Source organism: Heterodontus francisci, chromosome 11, assembly GCF_036365525.1.
Source record: "Heterodontus francisci isolate sHetFra1 chromosome 11, sHetFra1.hap1, whole genome shotgun sequence".
Classification (NCBI taxonomy): Eukaryota; Metazoa; Chordata; class Chondrichthyes; order Heterodontiformes; family Heterodontidae; genus Heterodontus; species Heterodontus francisci.
The window spans coordinates 89,161,583-89,188,553 of record NC_090381.1 but is presented as its reverse complement, the minus strand read 5'-3'; the positions used below and the strand labels follow the sequence as shown (position 1 = coordinate 89,188,553).

At 42.0% G+C, this 26,971-nt stretch overlaps 1 protein-coding gene across 11 annotated transcripts in view; it reads left to right on the top strand.

Annotated features, from left to right (window-relative positions):
* The window catches only part of dlg1b (discs large MAGUK scaffold protein 1b), a 438,658-nt gene that overhangs the window by 409,624 nt on the left and 2,063 nt on the right, over positions 1 to 26,971 (top strand). For all 11 annotated transcript variants that reach the window (XM_068042457.1, XM_068042451.1, XM_068042454.1 and 8 more), the window contains 6 exons: positions 3,091 to 3,132; positions 12,237 to 12,287; positions 18,398 to 18,499; positions 19,941 to 20,113; positions 20,415 to 20,524; positions 22,664 to 22,755. In XM_068042457.1, the coding sequence (XP_067898558.1) occupies positions 3,091 to 3,132; positions 12,237 to 12,287; positions 18,398 to 18,499; positions 19,941 to 20,113; positions 20,415 to 20,524; positions 22,664 to 22,755 (570 nt within the window). The remainder of the gene's footprint in view (positions 1 to 3,090; positions 3,133 to 12,236; positions 12,288 to 18,397; positions 18,500 to 19,940; positions 20,114 to 20,414; positions 20,525 to 22,663; positions 22,756 to 26,971) is intronic.

The window sequence follows — 26,971 nt, the reverse complement described above, 5'->3', positions numbered from 1 at the left end:
AGACTTGGCAGTTGGCAGGAAAAGAGACAGAAGCGCAAGGAGAGAGCCAACTGTGTAACAGCCCCATACAACCAATTTTATCTGCAGCGCCTGTGGAAGAGTCTGTCACTCGAGAATTGGTCTTTATAGCCACTCCAGGCGCTGCTCCACAAACCACTGACCACCTCCAGGCATTTACCCATTCTCTCTCGAGATAAGGAGGCCAAAAAAGAAGAAACATGTAACATCAATGACTTTATAAGCTTGAAAGATGAAAATATTTTAGGTGGGAGCTTCAAAACAAAGTGAGTGTGGTATGAATCACTCCAAGGATATATTTATTCTTAACAAAAGTATAGAGCTTTTGGAATGTTTCATTCTCAAGCAGTGGAAATATTTGATGTACATACTTCCCAGGATGTCAGAGGTTTACAAATATAGATTTTCTAAATTATGAAGGAGAAATTAAAATTGGAATACATCAGCTTGCAGCACATCCATTTCACCTACATGTTTTATGTACATTCATTAGAGTCCTGAAAACCTGCTGACAAATCATCAAGGCTTGTATTATGCTGTACAACTTTGGGAAAGTTCATTCATTTATTCTAAGTCGTAAATGTGCAATTTAGTGGAGTATATACTGAAGACTTAAATATTGCGGATATTAGCTATTCGGCAACATACATTAGGGCGAGATGATAAATATGTTTTCTATCCACTCCCTTGGATTATTGAATGATCTAAAATGTCCCACCAAGCATTTTTTTAAACCAGAATAACGTGTCTTAAGCAACTCTTGAAAATATTTTTTTTTTCTTTCTGTGCCATCCTTTCATCCACCAGAAAATGCTATTCCCTGATCAAATGACAGCTAGGTTGACCACCTAACCTCTGCCAGTGTCATTGTTCAGGCAGCTGCCAGGCATCCGCTTCATTCAAAGTAAATAACTTTTATTTCTTCCCCTCCTCCACCACCCCCCACCTCACTTCCTCTCTCTCCACTGAAGGGAAAATCTTATCCCCATTCTGTGCCTCCCCAATATGTTGCATCCAAAGCTCACTGTAGGGAATGCAATCACAATGCAGTAGAATATCCACTAATAATCAAAAGTGTATTCCTGAAAATGGAGACGTATTTTCGAAGATTTTTGTCTTGCACTCATCAGGACAATCCACAAGAATGTAAGGGAAAACAACAACTTTATGCTGTATGAAAAGAGAGTGCTGATTGGTTAGTGTGATAGGCAGGACGTCTTTTTGGCTTTACGGCATCCTATTCGTGACGAACACCGCACGTGTTGCTACTGCATAGTAGCAGTGTGAAACAGCTAGCTTCACCTGTTGCTCAAAATTTTGGGATACATTACCCTTCCAGGGTAATTTGAGGTAGACTGGGCACTTTACTGGGCCGAAAACGACACCCTCAGGCACATTCCGAAGTTTGTGCGATATACAGCGAGAAATGATCGTATCAGGGTAGCTATTGTCACGCAGGATGTCTTTGATTCGCCCTATTTCAGCATCAAGCTTGCATGGTAAGCAAATGGCTTGGGCCCTGTTTGAGGTTGCAGATAAGGCCAATCTTAGAACGCGTGGAATTGTAAGAATCCCAATGCGTGTATTGACCAGTGAAGGTAAACTGTGCGGTAGATTGCAGTAGAGAAACCCGTAGACATCCTGCGTGGATAAAACTGTAAACCTTCTATATTGTCAAACACTTGCACCTTATATGGGAGAACATGTTTTTTTTATATATATATTTATATATATATATAACTTGGCTCCTCTACAATGCCTCAACTTTAAGCTCAGTCTAAGTGCCCACCACTACAACAGTGTGGTGTTTGTTTCCTACACAAACCACATTTGTAATTTCTTTGAAAATTACAATCTCTGGAAATTGTCGTATTATTTGAGACTCAAGTCGTGGCTTTATATCATTTATCTTAACAGTCAGATTATCAGCATTATCATTCGAGGTCACCAACAGATAGTTTTATAAATGTGCAAAAATGCCTGAAAGCCTCTCAGTATACTATGGGACAGTTCCCTAAATGGAGCATAGGGGTCTCAAATTACATGGACATTGACTTTAAATAAAATAATATTTACACTGAAATACTTCAATAATTTTTTTCAGAAATGTAATTCCTACTTCTCCCCTCATACAAAGGTTGTATTTCAAGCTTGATCAATAGCTGCAGCATGCAGAAGTTAAAGTTATATTTTAGGCAAGCTGAGTGAGAATTCAACTGCACGGTCAAGTTACCTCTACTAATATATCCAATCATTGAGCCTTAAATTACATACATCTCTTATTGCTTCTGACGCTAGGTCTGAAGACCAATAGCCAGTTAATCTCCTGTTGAGTCATAGGAACCCTTTAAAATCAATTTTATTAATAAGTAATAAACCATTCTGGTCTAAAATGTGCTTGGGATTGATAAAGCTGAGATATTAATTTGTATACAAGGAATATATCAGAATCTGAAATGCCAAGGGTCAGTATTATCATTATTTATCACCCATTCAATTGAATATTTGCATTTTAGAGAATTTAGTGTTGGGATATATTTAGAAAATATCAATTGATAGCGAACATATTTTCCCACCTGGTCAGATAAGCAGAGAGCTCTGCTCATGCCATTCTTAGATGACTAGTGGATAACCCAAGAATGATGCCCCCTCTGGTGGTTCTGTGCTGGATTGAGTGACAATCTCGCGTTGAGCAGTCAGGTGGTATTCAGTAAGGCTCTACTGACAACTTATGGTGGGAGGAATATTGCTGCATGTGTGGCATTGTATATGTATGTGGTACCATTGCTCTGTCCATTTTAAGGTATGGTGCTCTTTTTTTGGTTTTCAGTCTGATAGAGTGTTTTAAAGGTTTTGGGGTTTTCTCAAATTTATTGTGTGTGGGGGGATACTTTAGCACAAGAAGTCAAGTTTCCCAGTTCACAGTAATTACATCATCTAAACGATTGTTATGCATTTCATGAGTCCATGGTTTGCTTTGCATATTGTTGAAATGCATAATTTATCAACCGTAATTTGTATAAAATGTTGCATTTGCTTATGTTGCTTATTTTTCTTTTATTATGATTTCAGAGCATGTAACCTCTAATGCCAGTGATAGTGAAAGTAGTTACCGTAAGTTGTTTCTTGTTCGCTTTTGAGTTTACCCGAGACTCCCTCTGTGTTACCATACAGAGTTTTCAATACTGCTGCCCACTGATAAGCTCCATGTTGTTGGTAATCTTCTAGCAAAGAAGGGAAACTGTTCATATATGGCTATTGTATATTACCATGCAGTTTCTGGCGATGAATTAACATACATTGGGCCAATCCTATACAGATTCAGCCTGCCACAGTATTCCCACTGAATTTTAAACCCAAATTTCATTGGGATCTCTTCTGGTGCAGAGGTGACCTGTACAAGAGGGACGGGTTGCATCTGAACTGGAAGGGGACCAATATCCTTGCGGGGAGGTTTGCTAGTACTACTTGGGAGGGTTTAAACTAATCTTGCAGGGGGTTGGGACCCAAAGTAGTAGTCTCTCCGATGAGATAGTGGAGGCAAATGTAGAGGTTAAAGCAAGCAAGTCCAGTAGGCAGGCAGGGCAGGGGCAGGGCAGGGAGCGTGGAAGGTCTGGTAGGCTAAACTGCATTTACTTTAATGCAAGAAGCCTTGCAGGTAAGGCAGATGCACTCAGAGCATGGATCGGTACATGGGGTTGTGATATTATAGTTATTACGGAAACGTGGTTGAGGGATGGGCAGGACTGGCAGCTCAATGTCCCAGGGGGGACATCCAGTGGGGCCATGTGGGTAGAACTTAGAAATAAGAAAGGGGTGATCACTTTGATGGGATTATACTATAGGCCCCCCAGTAGTCAGAGGGAATTGGAGGAGCATATATGTAGGGAAATCACAGATGGGTGTAGGAATTATAAGGTTGTAATAGGTGATTTTAACTTCCCTGATATTGACTGGGACTGCCTTAGTGCTAAGGGTTCAGATGGGGAAGAATTTAAGTGTGTCCAGGCTAGTTTTCTGATGCAGTATGTGGATGGCCCTACTAGAGAAGGGGCTACACTCGACCTCCTCTTAGTAAATGAGGATGGGCAGGTGGTTGATGTGTCAGTTGGGGAGCACTTTGGGATCAGTGACCATAACTATTAGCTTCAAGATAGTTATGGAAAAGGATAGGACTGGTCCTCCGGTTGAAGTCCTAAATTGGGGGAAGGCTAATTTCGATGACATCAGACAGGAACTCTGAATGGGAGAGGCTGTTTACAGGTAAAGGGATGTCTGGCAAGTGGGAGGCTTTTAAAAGTGAGATAGGAAGGGCAAGGCTGGCAAGTTTAGGGAACCTTGGTTGACGAGGGATATTGAGGGTCTGGTCAGGACAAAGAAGGAGGCATATGTCAGGTATAGGCAGCTGGGATCAAGTGAGTCCCTCGGAGTATAGGAGATGTAGGAGTATACTTAAGAAGGATACTTGAGCGGCGCAGTGGTTAGCACCGCAGCCTCACAGCTCCAGGGACCCGGGTTCGATTCCGGGTTCTGCCTGTGTGGAGTTTGCAAGTTCTCCCTGTGTCTGCGTGGGTTTTCTCCGGGTGCTCCGGTTTCCTCCCACAAGCCAAAAGACTTGCAGGTTGATAGGTAAATTGGCCATTATAAATTGTCATTAGTATAGGTAGGTGGTAGGGAAATATAGGGACAGGTGGGGATGTTTGGTAGGAATATGGGATTAGTGTAGGATTAGTATAAATGGGTGGTTGATCGGCACAGACTCAGTGGGCCGAAGGGCCTGTTTCAGTTCTAATCTAAAAAAGGAAATTAGGAGGGCGAAAAGGGGCCATGAGATTTCCCTGGCAGATAAGATAAAGGAGAATCCTAAAAGATTCTATAAGTATATTAAGAGTAAAAGGGTAGCTAGGGAGAGAGTAGGTCCCCTTAAGAATCAGTGTGGTAATCTATGTGTGGAGCCACGGGAGAGGTCTTAAATGAATACTTGTCATCTGTATTTACCATGGAGAAGGTCATGGAAGCTCGTGAGTTCAAGGGAGGGAACAGCGATATCCTGGAGCATATCAACATTACAAAGGAGGAGGTGTTGGAGGTTTTGAAGCACATTAAGGTGGATAATTCCCCAGGGCCTGACCAGGTGTATCCTAGGATGCAAGGGAGGAGATTGCTGGGGCCCTGGCAGAGATTTTTGCATCATTGTTAGCCGCGGGTGAGGTACCGGAAGACTGGAGGATAGTTAATGTGCCTTTATTTAAGAAGGGCAGCAGGGATAAGCCAGGGAACTACAGGCCGGTGAGCCTTACATCAGTGGTGGGAAAGTTATTGGAAGGGATTCTGAGACTGGATTTATATACATTTGGAAAGGCAGGGTCTGATTAGGGATAGTCAGCATGGCTTTGTGCGTGGGAAATCATGTCTCACGAATTTGAGTTTTTTGAGGAAGTGACCAAGAGGATTGACGAGGGCAGAGCAATGGACGTTGTCTACATGGACTTTAGCAAAGCCTTTGACAAGGTCCCGCATGGTAGGCTGGTCCAGAAGGTTCGAACGCATGGGATCTCGGGTGAACTAGCCAATTGGATACAAAATTGGCTTGGTGATGGGAGGCAGAGGGTGGTAGTGGAAGGTTGTTTTTCAGATTGGAGGCCGGTGACCAGTGGTATGCCGCAGGATCGGTCCTGGGCTCTCTGTTGTTTGTCATATATATTAATGACTTGGATGTGTGTTGTTTGTCATATATATTAATGACTTGGATGTGAAGGTAGGGGGCATGATTAGTAAGTTTGCAGATGACACCAAAATTGGTGGTATAGTGGACAGTGAAAAAGGTTGTCTAAGGTTACAACAGGATATAGATCAACTGGGAAAGTGGACAAGGGATTAGCAAATGGAATTTAATGCAGACAAGTGCGAAGTGATGCATTTTGGAAGTTAAACCAGGGCAGGACATAGACAGTGAATGGCAGGGCCCTAGAGAGTGTTGTTAACAGAGAGATCTTGGGGTGCAAGTACATAGTTTCCTGAAAGTGGCAACACAGGTAGACAGGGTGGTGAAGGCGGCATGCTTGCTTTCATCAGCCGAGGCATTGAGTACAAGAGTTGGGACGTCATGTTACAGTTGTACATAATGTTGGTTAGGCTGCATTTGGAATACTGTGTGCAGTTCTGGTCGCGCACGACAGGAAAGATGTGATTAAGCTAGAGAGGGTGCAGAAAAGATTCACAAGGATGTTGCCTGGTTTGGAGAGCTTGAGTTATAAAGAGAGATTGGATAGGCTGGGTCTGTTTTCCCTGGAGCGAAGGAGGCTGAGAGAGGACAAGATAGAGGTATATAAAATTATGAGATGCATAGATAGGGTAGCTAGCCAGAGTCTCTTTCCCATGGTAGGGGTGATTAAAACTAGAGGGCATAGATTTAAAGTGAGAGGGAGGAGGTTTAAAGGGGATCAAAGGGGTAAATTGTTCACACAAAGAATAGTGGGTATCTGGAATGAGCTGCCAGAGGAGGTGGTGGAGGCAGGAACAGTAGCAACATTTAAGAGGCATCTGGACAGGTACTTGAATAAGAACGGCACAGAGGGATATGGAATTAATGCAGGCAGGTGGGATTAGAATAGATAGACATTATGGTCGGCATGGACGCGGTGGGCCGAAAGGCCTGTTTCTATGCTGTGCAACTCTATGGCTCTAAATTTATATTGGAAATGTAAATTTGGTTTATTTAACAATGGAGTAACTAAATTCCCTATCTTTTTGTGGTGTTTTTGTACTGTTTTTTGTAGTTAAGTTGTTACACTAACCCAAGCAGCCCACGCAGTCATGGGCATCTTGTTAAGTTTGCTTCCTCCTGTAGGTATCTCCATGACCTGCACCATTTCCTTATTGAGTGGACTGTTAACATGCTCTCAAATACCTGTCAGTACCTACATTTTTGCTCGACAGAAAATGGGCAAGTTCTGTCTGGACTGACTTGTACTCTAGTTTGAAATTTTAAAAATCATCTTCGATTCATATACCTTACAATATGTCTAGTTCACCAGACCAAAGTCCTCTGGAGTCCTGTAAATTAATCCAGCTCCATTTTTGAGGTTGTTTTAAGATTTTTTTCAATTCCCATCAGTTACTTATAAGTTATAGTGGCAATCAGTCTAAGAGCACTATACTTTCTGAAAAAGCGAAAACCCAAGTTCTCCCTGTGTCTGTGTGGGTTTTCGCCGGGTGCTCCGGTTTCCTCCCACATCCAAAGACTTGCAGGTGATAGGTAAATTGGCCGTTGTAAATTGCCCCTAGTGTAGTGAGGTGATAGGGAATATGGGATTAGTGTAGGGTTAGTATAAATGGGTGGTTGTTGGTCGGCACAGACTCGGTGGGCCGAAGGGCCTGTTTCAGTGCTGTATCTCTAAATAAATAAATAAAAATAGATAAACTGATCGTTGAGAGAGGCACAAATGTTGAAATTCTGGAAATCTTATAGGTTGGCAAGTCTGTCATTAAACATTTGTGGGAATTTTAAAATCTAAAAATTTATCAAATTGGTTAATAAATTGACCAGTTTACAGTAATCACAAAAATTGAAATGTTAATTTTGCATCTGTGTAAACTTAAACATTTTTATTGTAAATATGGACATAGGAATTTATAATACCTATGTATATTTGCAATACTGTAACTACACCCTCCTGCCAGTGGAGGTGCTGCAATGCCAGTACTGGCAGGAGGGCAATTACAACCTCATAAGTATATATAGGAAGTTTTCATTCTAAATGTGAGTTTATGACATTCAATTGTAAAAAATTAAGAATAAGAACGGATTGTATGTCTTCAAAGTATGACTGAATTATGCCTGCGTGCCCTAGTCCAATTATATTCTCCTCTCATCCTCTTCATCTGAAGACTATGTTGATCTTAACTTCCTGGGTGCAATGCCAGAGGAGATTGATGTGGTACATAAAAGCTCTTCTCAAAGATAACTTCTATCGTTGTTCAATGGAAAGGACTTCCAGAAGGAAAAGTTCTTATTTTCTGATCTACAATAGACCAATTTCAATTTTTGAAGCTTCAGTTTTCTTGCCAAAAATTTGTTACTGACATACATCTCTTCACTGAGCATTTTTTTTTACATTAAAAGTTCTCCATCGGGGGAAGGAACAATCAAGAGGGGTAGGAAGTTCTACAATTTTGAGGTTCTGGGAAAGAATGTACTATGAGTATGTAAGAAGGAGGAAGGTGCATGGGACGACATTTCTGGAACTTAGAAAAAAATAAGGGGTGAAAATTCAGATCAGCACTAGCAACACGAGTACTGATAAAACAGTGATGGATGAAAAGGGTTCCAATGAGACAGAGAGATTGGAGGTTTGATGTATGAGGGTGGGGAGGGATGCCACCCATCGGGGAAACAAAATGGAATAGATGTAATCCATTGAACTGAATAACTGTTCAAGTCTAAAAGAATCCACGTAATCAACGATCTAGTAGTCTGATTAGTTCCATCAAAGCTACGAAATTCTGTTTGCTGTCACAAGGAAGAAAATTTGGGTGCTAGCTCATTGAAAGCGCAGCTGACTCATCCTGCAAATTTACCATCTTTGGAACCTCGTGGCCAAAGAGGCAAGTCAACAGAATAGATGGTATGAAATCTAGCTTGATGTATTTAAATTTAATTAAAATCCCATCCCTAACATACAAGATGTAAGACCACTTACATTTGCCTTTACACATGGTGCATGTGTAATTTTTATAGGAAGCATGTGTCATCTGAGGCACGAGGCAAACAAGCAACAGTTTATGCATCCACCATCAAAACAGCTTGTTCCACTTTGAAATCTGGCTCCACCCCTTACTAGCACTTCCTGTTCCAACTATTAAGCACCAAGCTCCTTTACTGTAGTATGTATATAAAGTATGTGTGCACATGCATAAGCTGTCACTCGCTGTAAGATACTAGCCATATATGAATTGCTACCTTTTAACCAAATGTGCAGTATGATTGATATTAAATTTGAAGAGCCACAGACATGAAAGGGCGGCCAGCACTGAAGTGATTATCACTGACCTAGTTTTGCGTGATGTGCCGCACAGCAAGATCAATGGATAAAAGGACTGAATCTCTTAAATACTTTTAAAGTGTGCTGTATTGCAAATTTTACTTCTTCCCTTTCTCCTTCTGCCTTCCCTCTTTCATAACAGAAATCATGATTACGGATGAGTATGGTGAAACAAGAGGTTAATTTCAGCCCGTTCTGATTATGTATCTCTCCTCAAATGTACATTGTTTCTCATCAGCCCTGCTTTTGCATGAGTTGCTTGTACTCTGAATTTTGTTTTGTACAAGTTGTTTATTTTTTGATCAACTTTTAACAAAGTCTGCTTGAAAACAGTTAAAGTTGTACATTCACCTGGTTAATTAGTAATCGTTGTGTTTGACAGATTGGAAATTCAACTACGTAGCCCAGTGTTCTCCTAATGTCTTGCACAATGCATTGGGAGGAGACTACATATTTGTAAAGGTACTGACTGAGGGCTGAAGTGTCCATGAGATAATTTATCGTGGAACATTCACAGAGATCAGTGTTAGCAGTGGTGATATGGAGTCATCCTTGCCTCATTCACTCTAATGTACTTGAGTCAACTAACTCTCAGCTCATTGCTAACTGTAACATGGAAATAGCACTTCACGAGCGAAAACTTTTGAGTGCAGAAGTCTTCAGGAAGTATTTCAGTAACAAAGCTGAATTGTTTGTGGAAAAAGTGACTACTTTATGTTTTTGGATTAAATCTTCTATGATAGTTTGTGAATGTGCTACTTTAACTGAAGCGATAACTGCAAAAGCCCTTCACCTGCCATTCTATGCTGGTCACTTGGATTCTGAAATGTTATTTAAACAATGACTGACAGGAAGAAACCCTCTGGTCTATCCGGTCTTTCCCACACAAAATGTGATATCTTGTACATCACATTTTATACACTTCCTACCCCGCCCAAAACCATGTAATTTCCTGGGCAAGGTGAAAATACATTTTTTTTAAAAGCCAGGCCAGTTTGTGGAGGGCAGTGGGGCAATCTAGGAAATTCCCTCTCACCCTCCCCTCCCCCTCCCTCTTGGGTGATCCAAACTAGTCCAGATCATCACTCTGGTCCCAATAATCCTGTAAGGTACTTTGGACCTCCCTTGGACAAAATGTAATCTTCGTCCCACCCAGAAACTGCTCTCGCCTGAAATAATTCAGAGAATGGGCATTCACTGCACAAGCCAGCAACCTGTTCCAGAGGTCCAATATTCTCTGGGGAAAACGGGCATTTCCTTGCCTCTAACCTAGAACTGGCCTTTCCTAACCTGTTTAATTGGAACAAACCGTCAACTCGAACACCATCTATTGATTCCATCATCTTTTTAAAGCTTCATCAAATCAGGTACTTCAGGTAATGAGTGCAAAAGTAATAAATCCCATGTATAAATTCTATATCTGATACAATCTGTAATATTACTGCTTGAGTTAAAAGTGTAGGAATGTCCCTTTTTTAATATATCTTTAATAATTGTAGACAGGTAAGAAAGCGTCACTCAACTGAGATAAGTATCTCTTCAGTGGCAGGTGAAGTGTTCATTTGAATTGCAATGGGCATCCATATCAAACAAGGACATGCTTTAACCAGCTGACCACTGATGTGTTGGCCCTGTTTGTTGCTGATGTGCAACTGTTCAGTACTGTGAAGTGGATAGTCTGTCCTTTTTGCTTTAAATTATACTTTGTGGTGTATATGCCTTTGTGTTAAAATGGCATTGAAAAACTGAAATCATACTGCACAGAAACAGGCCATTTAACCAGTCAGGCCTGTTCCAGTGTTTTTCTCCACAAGAGCTGCCAAATTTAATCCTACTCTCATCATTTCCCATACCCTTTAATATTCCTGTTTTTTCCAAGTAACTAGTAAACATGCGAGCATCCATACGAACATGGAGCAGTTGTAGGCCATTCGGCCCCTCGGGCCTGCTGTGCCATTCAATAAGTTCATGGCTGAACTGATTTCTCCACATTACCATCTGCCCCCAATAACCTTTCACCGCCTTGCTTACAAGAATCTATCTACCTCTGCCGTAACCATATTCAAAGACTCTGCTTCCGCCACCTTTTGAGGAAGTGAGTTCCAAAGACTCACGACCCTTTGAGAGAAAAAAATTCTCCTCATCTCTGTCTTAAATGGGCGACCCCTTATTTTTTAACAGTGACCCCTGGTTCTAGATTTTCCCACAAGGGGAAAACGACTTGCTTTTTAAAATATTTATATGAATTATCTTTTGAATCTGTTTATATCCAATTTGACATTCCAAATGCACCCTATAGCAAGGATCCAAGCTCTCCAAATTGGACAAACTAACCATCTAATAAAGGACAGGGAAGAATTGATACCCTTACTAAAGATCACTTATAGACTTAGTCATTGCAATTTTACATCCTATGTACAGGGCATTATTAACATGCCAAAGATTTCTACATTTTCACTCATTTGGTACAGTATCAGTAATGAAAGCTAGACCTGGGAATCTGAATCAGAATCCAAGATTTTCTGGGAGTGATTTTATCCAATTTACCTTCTCTGGAATAGATGCAGAGCTGATTGGCACAGTCCTGTAACTGCAAATCCCAAGTCTTAGACTCTTGTATAATCTATAATTCAAATCACAGTCTCAACTGATATTCATTCATGGGTGGTGCTACCCAGCCAAGAGTGCACAACTTTATTAAAATCTGCTATTAACAATTGGACTTAAATTTTGGTGCAATATTTAATACATTCATCACATTTGCATATCCAAATCTTTTCTGTTTAATCTGGAGCGTAGCTTATGCACTGACTTCATAAAACTGATTTGATGTAAAACATTTTTAATATCAACTTTAATTAAACAGCAATTTACTAGTCATGAACTAAAACTGCCTTTAATAATGTTAATTGTTGTCGATCACGTAAAAGGACTTCTGCAATGTAACTGATTTGGAAAAGTTTGATTTTTAGACTGAGAATAGAAAATAAGGTTTTAATTATAGTGTTGTGCATTATCTTAGTAAATGAGAATGCAATACTGATCCTCCCCTGCGCGCGCACCCCCACCCCCAGTCCCAAAACAGTGTTTCAACACCATGCTTTTAGTAGGCTATTGCTATGTTCTTTCTAATGTTGTGAAGTTGATTTTTAAACTATCTGTTTTTTGGGACAGGTGGTCAGGAAGATTACGTTCTCTCCTATGAACCTGTTGGCCAACAGGAGGGTAAGTGGACACTGACGAAAAGATGCAACAGTAAAGGAAAGTTAAACAATTTTTGTCCTGCTCCCCTTCTAACCAATCTGTATAGTTTATTGAAAATTATTTTTCTCTTTACCCCTAATGTCTCCATTTTACACACACCGTGCCCCTTCTCAGTGAAGAAGGTGTGGAGGTGGAGGCCCACAACAGAGCCTCTGCAAATGCTACTCTGTGACTGAGCGGCACAGTGGCACAGTGGTTAGCACCGCAGCCTCACAGCTCCAGGGACCCGGGTTCGATTCCGGCTACTGCCTGTGTGGAGTTTGCAAGTTCTCCCAGTGTCTGCGTGGGTTTTCTCCGGGTGCTCCGGTTTCCTCCCACAAGCCAAAAGACTTGCAGGTTGATAGGTAAATTGGCCGTTATAAATTGTCACTAGTGTAGGTGGTAGGGAAATATAGGGACAGGTGGGGATGTTTGGTAAGAATATGGGATTAGTGTAGGATTAGTATAAATGGGTGGCTGATGTTCGGCACAGACTCGGTGGGCCGAAGGGCCTGTTTCAGTGCTGTATCTCTAATCTAATCTAATTAGTCCAAAACAATTTTCCAACCAGATTTCTCTCTCCCTATGAAGACTTGCCATTTGTTCCATGCTACTTGATCATATTTAAAAATCGCAACACAAATCTTTATGCCATACCACACTGCCAAATAGTGTGTTGGTTATATTTTTTGAGGTGCCAGTCTTTGCATTGACAGCAGTCTCTTCAGGCCATTTTCTTCCTTCTCACCTGCTTGCTTCACGCACACATCTATTTTCATGTTGTACAAGAGCGGACAGTTGCTTATGCTGGTGTAGTCTTTGGGCCAGCTAGATCAAGGGAGTGCTACTTTCCCCTCTTCTTTCTTTAAAAAGAGGACAAGAAATCACTCCATGTTTGACTTCCATCCCAGCATTGAGGCCATCTGGTCAAAGTCACCAGCAATATCCTGTGTGCACTTCCAGCTGCAGAATCTTATCTCTTCTCTCTGTCTTTTCTGTATCCTTCAGTACTACTCTGTACTTTTTCACCACCTCTCTCCCTGTGGCCCACCTCCGCAGCAGTGCACTTTCATGATTCCCGTCCTACCTTTGCCAACATAGCCAACAATCTGCTGCAATAACTTCTCCATTGCTGATAGTTAAAGATTTTATCCTCAGGCTGCTAATAGACTTCATGCATCTGAGTTGTCATTTGTAAGCATAGCATGTCAGCCCATCTTCAATTCTCTGCCATCACCCTTGACTGTCCAACTGGTGCTCATCCAATATTAAGTCATGGACGACCAATTGCTTCCTCAACCTAAACATTGGTAAGACCAAAGCAATTCTGGTTGGTTCTCACTGGACACTTTGCACCCGAACCCCTGATCCCACCTAATTCCCTAGCTGCCGACTCAGACTAAATCTAATGGTGCACTTTCTCAGTGTGCTGCTTGACCCTGAACTGAGCTCCAAAGCCTACATCTAGTCAGTTACTGAGACTGCCTAGTTCTGCCTCTGCATTACAGCCTTCCTCACTGCCACCACTATGACCAGTGATACCCTTCTTACCTCCAAGCTCAGTTTCTCCAATACTCTCCTCGCTAGCTTCCCGAGGTCTTCTCTTCATAAATTTCAACTCCATCAAAATTCTTAAGCCTGCATCTATCCTGTACGATGTCTCACATATTTACCAGTCTCCATTCATTTGGGGTATGGTAGTGGTAATGTTAATAGACTAGTAATCCAGAGGCTCTGGGAGCACGAGTTCAAATCCCACCACAGCAGCTGGTAGAATATAAATTCAATTAATAAATTTGGAATAAAAAGCTAGTCTCAGTAATGGTGACCATGAAACTAGTGGATTGTTGTAAACACCCATCTGGTTCAATAATGTCCTTTGGAGAATTAAATCTGCCATCCTTACCTGGTCTGGTCTACATGCGACTCCAGACCCACAGCAATGTGGTTGATTCTTAACTGCCCTCTGAAATTGACTAGCAAGCCACTCAGCAGTACCAAACCACTACAGAAAAGTTGAACAAGAATAAAACCGGACTGACCAACCGGAAACAACAAACGTATACCCTGCCTAGTTGACCCTGCAAAGTTCACCCAAATAACAGCTGGGGGCTTGTGCCAAAACTGGGAAAGCTGTCCCACAGACTAGTCAAGCGACAGCCTGACACAGGTTCAGTGAGTATGATTTATAGCCAATATCCCAGACTCCTCCATTACCATACCTGTATATGTCCTGTCCCACCAGAAGTGACGGCACAGTGGTATAGTCTGGAGAGAGTTGCCCTCGGAGTCCTGAACATAGACTCCAGACCCCAGACCCCATGAAGTCTCATGGCATCAGGTCAAACATGGGAAAGAAAACCTCCTGCTGATTACCACCTACTGCCCTCCCACCCTCCTTCATGTTGAACACCACTTGGAAGAAGCACTGAAGGTAGCAAGGGCACAGAATGTACTCTGGATGGGGGAGCTTCAGTGCCCATCACCAAGAGTGGCTTGGTGGCACAACTACTAACTGAGCAACCCAAGTCCTGAAGGGCAGATATGCCCTTCTGGGTATTCAGGTGGTGAGACCAGTAACAAGAGGGAAAAATCTACTTGACCTTGTTATTACCAATCTACCTGTCACAAATGCATTGTCTATGACTGTCAGTATTGGTAAGAGTGGCCACCGCACAGTTCTTGTGGAGATGATGGACACGGAATTGGCTGAGCGACAGAAAACAAAGCATAGTGATTAATGGGTGTTTTTCGGGCTGGAGGAAGGTTTGTAGTTGAGTTCCCCAGAGGTCGGTGTTGGGACCCTTGCTTTTCCATATATATGTTAATGACCTAGACCTTGGTGTACAGGGCACAGTTTCAGATTTTGTGAACGATATGAAAGTTGCAAGCATTGTGAACTGTGAGGAAGATAGTGTAGAACTTCAAAAGGACATAGACAAGTTGGTGGAATGGGCGAACAGGCGATAGATGAAGTTCAATGTGGAGAAATGTGGAGTGATACATTTTGGTAGGAAGAACATGGAGAGACATTACAAAATAAAGGGTACAATTCTAAAGGGGTTGCAGGGGCAGAGGGACCTAGGTGTATAAGTGCATAAGTTATTGAAGGTGGCAGGACAGGTTGAGAGCGCAGTTAATAAAGCATGCAGTGTCCTGGGCTTTATTAATAGGAGCATAGAGTACAAGAGCAAGGAGGTTATGTTAAACTTGCATAAGACGCCAGTTTGGCCTCGGCTGGAGTAGTGTGTCCCGTTCTGGGCGCTGCACTTTAGGAAATATGTGAAGGCGTTCGAGAGAATGCAGAAAAGATTCACAAGAATGGTTCCAGGGATGAGGAACTTCAGTTATGAAGATTGGAGAAGTTGGGACTGATTTCCTTGGAGAAGGCTGAGAGGTGATTTGGTAGAGGTATTCAAAATCATGAAAGGTCTGGACAGAGTAGATAGGGAGAAACTGTTCCCACTCGAGAAAGGATCGAGATGAGAAGGCATAGATTTAAAGTAATTGGTAAAAGAAGCAAAAGCGACATAAGGAAAATCTTTTTCACACAGCAAGTGGTTAAGGTCTGAAATGCACTGCCTGAGATTGTGGTGAAGGTGGGTTCAATTGAAGCATTCAAAAGGAAATTAGACTGTTATATGAAAAGGAAGAATGTGCAATGTTATGGGGAGAAGGCGGGGGGAATGGCACTCCGTGAATTGCTCATCCGGAGAGCCAGTGCAGACACAATGGGCCAAATGGTGGCCTCCTGCATTGTAACAATTCTGTGATTTCACACTGAGGATACCATCCATTGTGATGTGTGGCACTACAACTATGCTAAATGGAATAAATTCAGAAGAGATCTCATAGCTCAAAACTGGGCATGCATGAGGCTCTGGACCATCAGCAGCAGAATTGTATTCAAGCACGATCTGAAACCTTATGGCCTGGCATATCTCTCACTGTACCATCACCATCAAGCTGGGAGATCAACTCTGGTTCAATGAGGAGTACAGGCGAGCATGCCAGGAGCAGCACCAGGCATACCTAAAGATGAAGTGCCAACCTGGTGAAGCTCAGATTAAAAACCTGGAACTCCCTCTCTAATAGCACTGTGGGTGTACCTACACCTAATGAACTGCAGTGGTTCAAGAAGACAGCTCACCACCTTCTCAAGGGCAGTTTTTTTTTTTATTTGTTCTGGGGATGTGGGCATTGCTGGCTATACCAGCATTTATTACCCACCCCTAATTGCCCTTAAGGTGGTGGTGAGCTGCCTTCTTGAACTGCTGCAGTCCTTGGGGTGTAGATACACAACAGTGCTGTTAGGAAGGGAGTTCCATAAATTTGGCGCACTCAGTGAAGGATGGTGTGTGGCTTGGAGGGGAGTTAGCAGGTGGTGGTGTTCCCCCACATGTGCTGCTCTTGTCCTTCTAGGTAGAAGAGGTCGCAGGTTTGGAAGGTGCTGTCGAAGGAGCATTGGTGAGTTGCTGCAGTGCATCTTGCATATGGTACACACTGCTGCCACTGTCGGTTGGTGTTGGAGGGAGTGACTGTTGAAGGTGGTGGATGAGGTGCTGCTCCAGCAGGCTGCTTTGTCCTGGATGGAGTCAAGCTTCTTGAGTGTTGTTGGAGCTGAACCCATCCAGGCAAGTGGAGAGTATTCCATCACAATCATGACTTGTGCCTTGTAGATGGTGGACAGGCATTGAGAAGACAGGAACTGAGTTAGTCACCACAGAATTCCCAGCCTCTGTCCTGCTCTTGGAGCCACAGCATTTATGTGGCTGGTCCAGTTCAGTTTCTGGTCAATGGTGACCCCCCCCCAAGGATGTTGATGGTGAGGGATTCAGCGATATAATGCCATTGGACGTCAAGGGGAGATGGTTAGATTCTCTCTTGTTTGAAGTGGTCATTGCCTGGCACTTGTGTGGCACAGTTGGGGATGGGCAATAAATGCTAGCCTTACCAGTGATGTTCACATCCCATAAAAGAATAAGATTCCCAACCCACAATATGGTAACTTCAGCCTCGTTCTTAGCCATATATCCCCATGTGACCTCATTCCACCCTATCTTGCAATCTTCTCCAGTACTCCGTCCAAGCTGATACCCTCCATTCTTCTGTGTATGGAATACTTTGCTTCTTACATTTTGCCTCTGCCCCAGATATTCCCGTCTTTGTGCTTTACCATCAGAGGCAGAATCTTCAAGCTTTTATAACCTTCATGAATTGTCTCCCAGATCTGCATCATCATGCTTCATCTGTCATCTTCAAAAGCTTCCTTCTTCACCATCATCTTTGGCCACGTTCCCTAACTCTTCTCCCAACTCCTGCTTGGTAGTTCTTTTTTCCTCCTTTTCTGGAGTGCTTTAAAGCATTTTGCTACGTTAAAAGTGTCCATTAATTAAAATTGTTACTTGGAGTGAGTCCTGCTGGAATAAGAGAGAGAGGTTTAATGGCCGACCTTCTGGGGAGTTGATATTTTAAGTGTCTGCCATGTGGAAAGGAGTTGGTGGCTTAATGTCAGGCCTAGGGATGGTCAGGTAAAGCCTGGTTACCCAACCCGAACCCAACTAGACTCGACTAAATGTGTCGGGTTCGGGTCAGGTTGAAATTCCGAGTCCAGTATTCGGGGTCGGGTCGGGCTGGACAGTGCTTCCGGGAAGTAATGGGATCAGGCTTACCCATGATTCACCACAACTCCAGCTGCGGGACAACCTGCTGCCGGAAGAGATGAAGGAGATTCATGTCGGGTCAGAAACGAAAAAAAAATTAAAGAGCTTAGGTCAGGTTCAGGTTGGCTGTAGCCGGGTCGGGCCTGGGTCGGGTTTTAATTTTATACCTGAGCCAGGCTTTATGGTCAGCTAGTTTTAATGGGAGTGTGGCTTAACAATAAATCTAATGGTGTATGGGAGGTTTTCAATTTTCTGTTGAAAACAAACCTCATCATAGTGAGAACTACTACAAGAGAAAGGAATGTCTGTAACTGCAGCCAAAATGAACAGCTTGTGACTGATCTGGTAAGCTAGATTTTACTACTGTAGGAATGCAGTAAATATTACAAAATGTCTACTTCTCATTGAGTTTCTTTTTTTGTCATATAGTCCATTATTCTCGTCCTGTTATCATTCTGGGACCCATGAAAGATCGAATTAATGATGATCTGATCTCTGAGTTTCCAGACAAGTTTGGATCTTGTGTTCCACGTAAGTACATTATCATTGTCAATTAAATTGCTGTAGGATATAACCAATGATTAATGGAGTATATTCTACTGAATTGGCTGTTATAAAGGGAGGTGCCTCTATTCTCACTAGTATGCCTCAGTCAAATGGCCATCTGCTTACAGTCACATGCAAGGCATCACCTGGGATGAGGAGAAACTCTGCACAGACATCGGCTCCCAAACCACGTCTATTCATCAGTTAGATAGTAAGGAACCTTGAGATACAGAATGATTGAGGCACCAGTGACAGTTTGGATATCTGTTATAAATTTTAGGATAATGGGGAAATTAAATGGGATATGTCAATATTTTCACTTTAACCTATCATCTCAACCATTGTTAGCTTGAGACCGTTTTGTCAACATTTTTTTTTTAATTGGTGTACTTAATTGTTAGAAGCTAAGTTACTATCAGACTACAGCTCCCCTTTGACTGCTCAGTGATCATTGCACCACACTCCAGCTGTCTGGCCAATGGCCATTAATTTCCTCATACGGTTATAATCTTTAAACATTAACATCTGCATTAGAACACAGCAGGTAAAGTAACTGCAAGTTTCTGCACAATGGAATAAATGGCTTAAATATGTAAAAGTTTTCCCCTCCCTCACACCTCAATTTATTCTTCATGTCCCACCATTCCAGCATTACCTTTGCATTCAGAAACTATATCAGTTTCAGGGGTCTGTCAACTTCAGTTTAAAATTTAATCATTTTGAAAGAACATTTTTACTTGTTTTTTTTAAATCCATTCTGGTCATTGGCAAGGCCAACACTTATTGCCCATCACTGGTTTCCCTGAGGAAGTGGTAGTGACAAACCACTTTTTTAAACTGCTGCAGTTTGCAGGTTTGATAAACTGAGTGGCTTACTCCACTTCAGAGGGCAGTTCAGAGTCAATCACGTTGGTGTTGGCTTCGCACTTTATAAGCATGAATAGTGCGTACTTACAAAGTTTTAATTGTTCAACAGATGGGAGCTAGTTAATGCAATGGTTCTGCTCATTACCATTTCACCTAAGATCTGAAACCAGGCCAGACTGACTGAAAAAAATCCTTTTACTGCTGAAAGTAAAGGTTTTGAGTGAAATATGTTTGGACTATCTCAACCAAACTCCAATTGGGTGGGGGTGGTGAATTGGTTTGAACTGTCTATAATTCAATACTTGGCACTAAACCTCAAGAGTGGCTTGTGTACAACAAAGAAGATGTCACTGAGGTTTTTTCTAAGGTTGGGAGTTAGCTGGAGAGGGGCAATGTGCAGGGAGCTTTATGCTGCACAGAACTCCTACGCCTGACTTGCGAAGTTGATCCTGACACCAGGTCTTAAATTCTCAACACATCATCTTGAAATTTGATCATGAATCAGCAAGGAAGAAGCAAAAGAATAAATGGTTTAATGGAAGTGTTTCACTTTCTCCAGATACAACTAGACCAAAGCGTGATTATGAAGTTGATGGACGAGACTATCATTTTGTTGCATCTAGAGAGCAAATGGAAAAGGACATTCAAGATCACAAATTTATTGAAGCTGGACAATACAACAACCATCTGTATGGCACCAGTGTGCAGTCCGTAAGAGAAGTAGCAGAAAAGGTAAAGGAAATCCATAAGCGTATTGTTAAACCATTTTAACACTTACCCTCTAAATCAAGAAGAATACATCATTTTGCACCACACAGCAAAATTTGATTTTATTATCAAGGAAAGTGTAACCTTTAATAATGCATAGCTGTTATGACACAAAGTACTACTTTCCAATAGAGCTAAATCGATCAAAATGCAGAATAGCTATTCCGTCTTACATATGCAAACAGATACCTTTGAACAATCTAGAACCTTGAACCTTTTAAGTTTGGTACCCATGCTTTAAAATTTCCCCTTGTTTATTCTTTAGGGTAAACACTGTATACTGGATGTGTCAGGAAATGCTATTAAGAGGCTTCAAATAGCCCAGCTGCACCCAATTGCTATCTTCATCAAACCAAAATCAATTGAAAACATCATGTGAGTATAGACTTCAGCCCTATAACCAGGATTTTCAGAATTCATTTCTGGGGCATGATTTTCTTTTTTTCTTGCAGCTTAGTTCTATTTACCAATACAACACCGAAGCTTTCAAGGCATTCCCTAGGATGAGAGCCAAATGTGGCCTTATCTTCAAGTCGTTGGAGTTACATCTGACCCCTGCACGAAACATGAATTCTGTTTTGAACTGCATTGGTGATGCAAAATGTATACAGTCTCTCCACTTCTCGGACATGAGTTCAAGTCCAACCCAAACTGCTAACCTAAAATAATTTTACAACATTTCTGGGCAGCCTGAACTCAGTCTCAACAAGTACAGGCCAGAAGCACTGTCTGTAATAGAGCTTAAATTGGGACTAAATGACTTAGAGCAAAATTCAAACTGATGCCACAGAGGATCCTCTTTTGCAATTGCAGCAAAGCAGACTAGGGGACAGTTTTCTGTTAAATTGGTCCATGTTTACCTCAGCTGGGAATGGTTATCATAAAGTTCCCTGGCATAAACTTCTTAAGTAAACAAAATTCACTAAGGGGTGTTGGGGGGTGGGGGGTGGTGGTGGGGGTTGGTGTGAGATGGATCTTGTGTTGTGATTGGCTTCAGTATTGGGACTGCCATCTTAAGACTCTGTGCCCAGTACCCCAAAAGCACAAAAGTGTCACAATTTGGAGTCACAGCTTCTAAGACAACAGAAAGGTAGCTGGTGATCCCAGGTACTGCTTCAGAACTTTTAGAACTAACTTGATGGTATTTCGGTGTAAGAAGCTAAAGGCAGCAGTGCTGCTGGGTCTTGTTTTTCTGGAGCATTCATACTAAAGCTTTAGTGGCCCATAACTTTGAGGAGGTTGGTGGGATTGATGGTGTGAGCTGAGCAGGAAACCGTCACCTAAACACAACTTTGCTAAGTGAGCATTTTTTTGACCTTTTACAAGATCATTATCCCCTTGTTACATTGTTCCAGCATTTCTGTGGTTGCCTTGGGGAGGTGGAGCTGGGCCTGCAGTAGCAATTATTTTCATTTGTTTATGGGATGTAGGTGTTGCTGACAAGGCCAGCATTTATTGTCCATCTCTAATTGACCTTGAGAAGGTGTTGGTGAGCCACTGCAGTCCATGTAGTGTAGGTACACCTGTTGGATGGAGAGTTCCAGGATGTTGACCCAGCGGCAATGAAGGATTGGCAAAATAGTTGTCATTTAAAAGAGAAGGCTTGGTCCAGTTTTCCACATTTTTTTCCTGCAGATTCAGCCCAGGGGAGCCTCAATAAAGCTGGGGTTGGGCTTGCAGTAGGAATCCTCCCCACCCCAGACTTGGTCTATCAGCAGGCCAAAGAGATGGGCAAGTCTAAGATTTGTTTTTACTTAGCCAGTGGATCTTTAGAGTCTTCTGGCAGCTGCTCTCCAGATCGGAAAGGCATGCAACTACACTTAAATTCTCTCCCATACTCATCAAGTCCCTTTTTGCGATTGGCTCAGTCATGCAGGAGCCAGTCTGCATCAAGGGTGCCTTCAGGTCTTTTTAACAGTCCTGGAGAGAAAGCACTGACACTCCAAGCCCTTGATAGGCACAGCACACTTTAGATATGCTGCTCCTGTTCAGTGCCAGGTGTGGGAGTAGGAAAATTGGATCAGAAATCTTCTGTTGTGCAAACTGTTGCAATGCTGATGTTTCTCTGTTGGTGGTGCTAAACAGCTGCAATTCCTTTGTGCTGTCAGCAAGATTGGAATCTGAATTCTGTTATCTTAGCCTATTAATTTCGCATGGCACTGATTTAGGTGATAATTTCACAAGTTATGAGGAAAAGGGCTCTGCAGAATCTGACAGTTATAGTTTTAGATAAACCGGTTTGAATATTAAGCAGGTTGTGCTTGAGGTTTTAACTAGTCTGGATAAAGGGACAGAATATTTTTTGGGGACAAAGAAGCAGTTAGGAGAAAGAAAGGGAGAGTATTGGGTATTTCTTAACTTTGGGGCCAGCTTGAGTGACCACGCCAGTCCTTTTACAGCATTGTGCATTTGTATATTCCTTACCTGCCCTGTGTTAGCACAGGCTTCACTTATGATCAAAGTATAGCTGTTTCACAGACTGAGGGTAAAGGCTTCTGCTCTCTTCCTTTACAGGGAAATGAATAAGCGATTAACGGAAGATCAAGCAAGGAAAACTTTTGAGAGAGCCGTAAAACTTGAACTGGAATTTACAGAACACTTCACAAGTTAGTATCATTGCCTGATACATGCATACGAATTAGGAGCAGAAGTAGGCCTATTGGCCCCTTGAGCCTGCTCTGCCATTTAGTAAGATCATGGCTGATCTGTTTGTGTTTCGACTTCCACTCCCATCTACCCCAATAACCTTAAGATTCTTGTTAAGCAAGGGAATCAATCTACCTCCGCCTTAAAAATATTCAATGACCCCACTTCTGAGGCAGCGAGTTCCAAAGTCGCACAACCGTCAGAGAAAAATATTCTCCTCATCTCTGTCCTAAAAGGGTGACCCCTAATTTTAAAACAGTGCCCCCTAGTTCTGGACTCACCCACAAGATGAAACACCCCCGCCACATTCACCTTGTCAAGACCGTTCAGGATCTTATATACTTCTTTCAAATCTCCCCTCACTCGTCTAAACTCCAGTGAAAACAAGCCTAGTCAGTCCAACCTTTCCTCATAAGACAACCCACTCATTCCAGGTATCAATCTAGTAAACCTCCTCTGAACCGCCTCCAACACATTTGCATCCTTTCTTAAATAAGGAGACCAAAACTGTACACAGTATTCAAGATGTGGTCTCACCAATGCCCTGTATGACTAAAGCATAACATTCTCAATTTTATTTTCAATTCCTCTTGTCATAAAGGGTAGCATTCCATTAGCCTTTATTACTTGCTGTACCTGCATACTACCCTTTTGTGACTCATGCACTAGAACACCTAGATCCCTCTGCAACTTGGAATTCTGCGGTCGTTCTCTGTTTAAGTAATACTCTGCTTTTTTATTCTTCCTGCCAAAGTGAACAACTTCACATTTTCCCACATTATGCTCCATCTGCCAGATTTTTGCCCACTCACTCAACTTATTTTTATCGGTCTGTAACCTACTTATGTCCTCTTCACAACATACTTTCCTACCTATCTTTGTGTCATCTGCAAATTTAGCTACCATGTCATCACTTCCCTCATCTAAGTCATTGATATAAATTGTGAAGAGTTGAGGCCCCAAACCCGGACCCCTGCGGAATTCCACTCATCACATCCTGTCACTCAGAAAAGGACCCATTTATGCATACTCTCTGTTTTCTGCCAGCCAGCCAGTCAATCTTCTATCCATGTTAATATGTTACCCCCTGCACCATGAGCTCTTACTTTGCACAGTAACCTTTTATGTGGCACCTTGTTAAATGCCTTCTGGAAATCCAAGGACAGTACGTCAACGGGCTCCCCTTTATCCACAGAGTATGTTACTCCTTCAAAGAACTCCAATAAATTGATTAAACATGATTTCCCTTTCACAAAATCATGCTGACGATTCCCGATGACCTTGAGTTTTTCTAAGTGCCCAGCTATAACCTCCATAATGGTCGATTCTAACACCTTCCCCATGACAGACATCTAGCTAACTGGCCTATAGTTATCTGTTTTCTGCCTTCACCACCGCTCCCCACCACCTTCAACCCTTCTTGAATAGAGGGGTTATATTTGCTACTTTCCAGTCTGATGGAACCTTTCCAGAATCTAGTGAATTTTGAAAAATTAACCCCAATGCTAGTACCTCATTATCCACCTCTTAAGACCCTAGGATGAAGCCCATCAGGACCAGGGGTCTTGTCAGTCCCCAGCTCCATCAGTTTGCTCACTACCACTTCCCTGGTGATTGTAATTTCACCAAGTTCCTCTCTTCCTTCCACCTCCTGATTTATAGCTGTGACTAGAATGTTTTTTGCATCCTCTATTGTGAAGACAGAAGCAAAATGTTTGTTCATTTCATCCGCCATTTCCCTATTATCTACTATTAACTTCCCATTCTCACTCTCTGGAGGACCAACTTTACTTACTCTTATCCTTTTTAAATACCTACAGAAACTCTTGCTAGCTAGCTTCCTCTCATACTCTAATTTCTTTCTCCTGATTAATTTTTTAGTCATTCTCTGCTGTTTTTTATATTCTGACCAATCATCTGACCTGCCACTCACCTTTGCACAATTATATGCGTTTTCCTTAAGTTTGATGCTTTCTTGAAATTCTTTAGTTAACCACGGATGGTGGGTCCTCTCCTTAGAATTTTTCTTTATTGTAGCAGTATACTTATTCTGAGTATTCTGAAATATCCCCTTAAATGTCTGTTACTGCTTCTATTGATCTATTTCCTATCCTAGTAACCCTTCAGCTAGCTCAGCTTTCATGCCCATATAGTTGCCCTTGTTTAAGCTTAAAATGCTAGTCTTAGACCCACTTTTATCTCTTTCAAACTGGATGTAAAATTCTATCGTATTGTGGTCGCTGCTACCTAGGGGTGCCTTTATGAGGTCATTAATTAATCCTGTCACATTACACAATGCCAAGTCTAATGTAATTTGCTCTCGTTGATTCCAGAATTTGCTGCTCTAAGAAACTATCTCGAAAGCATTCAGTGAACTCCTCATCCAAGCTACTGTTGCCAATCTGACTTTTCCAGTTTTATACGTAGATTAAAATCACCCATGATTATTGCCGTCCCTTTCTTACAAGCAACTAGTATTTCTTCTTGTATACTTCCTACATTGTGGTTACTGTTAGGGGGCCAATAGACCACTCCCACTAGCAACTTCTTTCCCCTACTATTTTTCATCTCTACCCAAATGATTCTACATCCTTATCTCCTGAACCAAGGTCATCTCTACTATTGCACCAATGCCATCCTTGGTTAAGAGTGCTATCCCTCCACCTTTATCTAGCTTCCTATTCTTCTTGAATGTCATATACCCCTCAATATTCAGGAATCAATCCTTGTCATCCTGCAGCCACGTCTCCAGAATGGCTATCAGATTATATTTATTTACTTCAATGTGCGCTATCTTTAGTTTTATTTTTTTGTTATCTTTGTTACATCCAGTCATGACTGTTGGTGTGTTCTTAGGTTTTTTCTCTCTGTCCCTTCCTGCCATTCTCTGACCTTCATTTCCCATGTTACTCTTCTGCTCTCCTGCCTTGACTCTACCCCTTGATTTGCTACATCTACCCAAGCTTGATCCCTCACCCCCGTATTTAGTTTAAAGCCCTCTCCACTTCCCTGGGTATACGGTTTGCTAGAACACTGGTCCCAGCACGGTTCAGGTGCAGACAGTCCCAGCCATCCCCATTTTCCCCAGTATTGGTGCCATTGCCCCACGAACCGAAACCCACTTCTCCCACACCAGTCCTTGAGCCACATATTCATTTCACTAATCTTATGTGACGTCTGCCAATTGGCACGTGGCTCAGGTAACAATCCACAGATTATTACTTTTGAGGTTCTGCTCTTCAATTTGGTGCCACGCTCCTCATGCTGTCTAAGCAGAATCTCTTTCCTAGTCCTACCTATGTGGTTGGTACCTACATGGACCACAACAACTGGATCCTTCCCTTCCCACTCCCAGTTCCTGTCCAGCCTTGAGTGGATGTCCCGAACCCTGGCACCGCGTAGGCAAAGCAGCCTTCTGAACTCACGCTTTTGGCTGCACAGAACAGTCAATCCCTCTCCGTGTTTGCAGTTTGGCTTCCAGATCAATAATCCTGATTGGAATTCCTCTAGCTGCTTACACTTTCTGCAGACGTGTTTGTCCTGGATCGCCTTGGCATGCAAAAGCTCCCACGTACCACAGCTGCAACATAACATCTGTCCTGCCATTGTTACTCATGCTATTAGTTAATTTACTTTAATTACTTTCTTAGTTAACTTAGAATAAGTCCTTCAAATAATGATGTGACAACTATCTGTACAGTTAAATTAAAATGTGTCCATAATTGTTAATTACACGTTTACCCATAGACAAGAGTGATGTTGCTTTATAAGTGAATCGTTGAGGAAGTTGAATTAAAATTAACTAAGAGTTACCTGCTCCGTCCATGTGCATCCTTGTTGATAAGGCTCCAAGATATAATATAGCTTGTCCCACTTTTTTCTATGTTGATCACTTTTTGTGTGAAGTTCTTCCTGACATCTGTCGTAAATTTTACTTTCACCTATGTCCCTTTGTTCTAGCCACAAAGTAGTGTTTCAGATTAACCTCATCATGCAAGTTCAGGTGGGACCTTACAGTAAAAGAAAGAGGGCTTTCATTGCTTCAGTTTGAATTAGATATGAACCTCGATCCTAGAAGCAAAAGAACAGTGTGTTCTGCCCCAATTCCTTTTGCTATCCTGAAATAAACCAGAAAACACTGAAAATGCAAAACCAGTTAGTCAGCATATGTAACGA